The following is a 2,775-nucleotide window of genomic DNA, read 5'->3' on the forward strand; positions in this document are numbered from 1 at the left end:
AGCAGGGGGAGTGGGAGAGGAAGAAGCAGGCTCCTAGCAAAGGAGCCTGATGTGGGGCTTGATCCCAGAACATCGGGGTCACGCCCTAAGCTGAAGGCAGATGCTTAAGGACTGCGCCACCCAGGTGCCCCTGCAGTTCAGATTCTGAACTTGCTACTGATTAAGACCTCAGTTAAGTGGGATTATCTTCAATTTGTTTAGACTATTTCTTTTAATGGCACCAAAATCAAATTAGCTTTTTGAAAGGTGTAATACATCCCAGATATACAGTCAGCAGAAAATCCCAGATTTCTTTCTTACACATTACTGTCAAACCATCCTATATAGTTGGCTCTCTAATATGTGATTTCCATCATTTTAAATTTCTACTTACTATATTTCCTTTAACCAGGGGTATATCTGTGTTTTGCTTGGGTTGCTATCTTAGAGCTAAGTGTTACTGTAAAATTTTTTAGCAATAATATATGTACAGTCTGACTGGAACTTCAGAATAACCCTGGGAGGCATACATCATCCTCATGATTATGGTTTGGGAATAGAGGCTGGAGGTCAGGACTTGCTCAAGGCCATCCAGCTAGGAAGCGAGGGGTCCTTATTGTGGAGAAATGGGATTGGGCAGGGAGGCAGGATACAAAGTAGGTGATGGAATGATAGGATAGGAGTTCCTGGGACAGAAACTTTTGACAGTAGGAGAACTCTGCAGGTTTCTAAGTGGGAGGGTCATGTGTTTTAGGCCCCTGAGATACACCTGATAACCTTAAGTCAGGATTCACCCCACATCCCCTTTCTAAGTCCCGTCTCTGTTCATCAATGGAAACAGGATTCCACCGGCCTCCTCCCTAACTCCAATCATTATATCCTGACCTTAAAATACTTCCGTGGTTTCACAGGCATCACCCTCCCCCTGTGCTGCTGAGTCGGCTTCTTCATTGCATTCCACCCTCCCCGAGCTTGCAGAAAAGCACAGAAATTGTGGACACTTGCTTTAGAGTTATACCGTCTTTATTTTCAATCTGCCAGACCAGGTTGTCTACTCCTGTGCTGGTCAGTGTTGACCTCTGACTGTTGGGTGCCAGGCTGTGTCCTGACCCGGGTGGGGGTGCCACGGAGGAGAAGACGAGACCCAGACTTCAGGCAGGTTTAATACAGGGAGACAAGATACACACGTGGAGATGACTGGAGCATACTTACAAAGCAACAGGTCAAAGTGATACAGTGCAAACCTAGATGGTTAGAAGTCACAGTCCCCGGTCCTCCCTCTCAGTCCTCTTGGCTCATTGTCTTCCCGAGTCTTCTTTGACCTCAGTTGGTAGTCTCTTCCATCTAGTCTCCTTTCTAGTATCAATAGCTAGACCAGTGTCTAGGGGTTTTTTCCAAGCATGTAGCAGGATTGCTTTAGGACTCTGCTTCAGACTGATCACCCCCAGCTATCAGCTGTCTTATAAGGGCTGAATTTGTATTAGCTACATTGCTTCTGAAACCCTTGTCTGAGAGTGCTTCTATGCCTAACCATTTCTTCTTTTGTCCTGGAGCTGTGCTCCTTCGGGACGAAAATTTCAGTCAGGAAGGGATACCAAGCCGCTGAGAGAGATTTTTACAGCCCCGGTAGTGGATTGATCTGAGGATTTCTGACCCTGGGACAGGAACACTGATGTTCCCCCTCTCCCAGCCTGCTCAATGTCTGTGTCACCCAGAGTGCCTCCAAAGGTCCAGGACACCACTAGTCCGTGGTGAAGTCAGAGCTCGGAGCTCCCTCTGCTTGACTCACACCCCTGTCCGCATTTGTCCCCTCTCCTGTCTCTCGGCCTCTGCGCCCCAACAGGGAGGAGCTCTGATGTCTCAGAATCTGCAGCCCCTTTCCAAAGGCTCTGCGCACAGCTGATGAAGAGAAATAGAAAAGCAGGGGGTCCAGACTGGCATTGAGGGAACTGAACACCACGGCTTCAGCCCTCCATGGGGGGCTCTTCTTCGTGTAAAACCCCACCAGGTGGGAAATGTTGTAAGGCCCGAAGCACACCAGGAAATTAAGGAGTGTCACGACAGCCAGCCCTACAGCTCTGCGCCGCCTCTGAGCCCCCACATGGGGCTGGGTGAGCATGATCCACACGAAGCGCCAGTAGCAGAAGATGGTGATCACCATGGGGACGAAGAACAGGAAGAGGCACAGCTCCAGCCTCACAGGGAGCACCACGTTTAGCTGAGCGTCGGTGAAGTTCTCGTAGCAGGTGATGCCGTTCTCATTCGTGGTATTCTGGGCTGATTTCCAGTACTGACCGATGATCACGATGGTGCAGTGACCAAAGGACATGATCCAGGCCACCAGGGCAGCGATCACTCCATACACAGGCTTGCGGGACAGCTTGTACTGCACGGGGAAGGCCACTCCCAGGTAGCGCTCGATGCTGATGCCCGCCAGGAGCCACGTGCTGCAGTAGATGCTGCTGTAGAAGCCGAAACCCGTGAGGGCACAGAGTAACTCGGGCAGGTGCCAGCGGAAGTTGTACGCAGCCTCAATCATCTTGAAGGGCAGCAGCAGCAGCAGCAGGAGGTCTGCCAGCGTCAGGCTGAGCAGGAGGATGTGGACAGGGGCAGGCTGGGGCTGGCGGACCCGTCCCATGAAGGCCCGTAGCGCCAGGAGGTTGGCAGGGAGACCAGTGAGGAAGATGGCGATGTAGGCCGTGAGGATGAGGGAGCTGCGCCAGTTTGTCATGATGGCTCTGGAAGAGGTTGAGAAAGGGCAGGGTCAGGAGGGCCCACTCCCAGCCTGCACCCCCC

At 51.6% G+C, this 2,775-nt stretch overlaps 1 protein-coding gene across 1 annotated transcript; it reads right to left on the reverse strand.

Moving 5' to 3' along the window:
• Positions 1–984: 984 nt before the first annotated feature.
• LOC117797970 (free fatty acid receptor 2-like) lies at positions 985–2,769 on the reverse strand. Its single transcript, XM_034650398.1, has one exon. The coding sequence runs from the start codon at positions 2,708–2,710 to the stop codon at positions 1,721–1,723; it is 990 nt and encodes a 329-aa protein (XP_034506289.1). The 5' UTR covers positions 2,711–2,769; the 3' UTR covers positions 985–1,720.
• Between the last annotated feature and the right edge of the window lie 6 nt (positions 2,770–2,775).

Source organism: Ailuropoda melanoleuca, unplaced genomic scaffold (assembly GCF_002007445.2).
Source record: "Ailuropoda melanoleuca isolate Jingjing unplaced genomic scaffold, ASM200744v2 unplaced-scaffold2063, whole genome shotgun sequence".
Classification (NCBI taxonomy): Eukaryota; Metazoa; Chordata; class Mammalia; order Carnivora; family Ursidae; genus Ailuropoda; species Ailuropoda melanoleuca.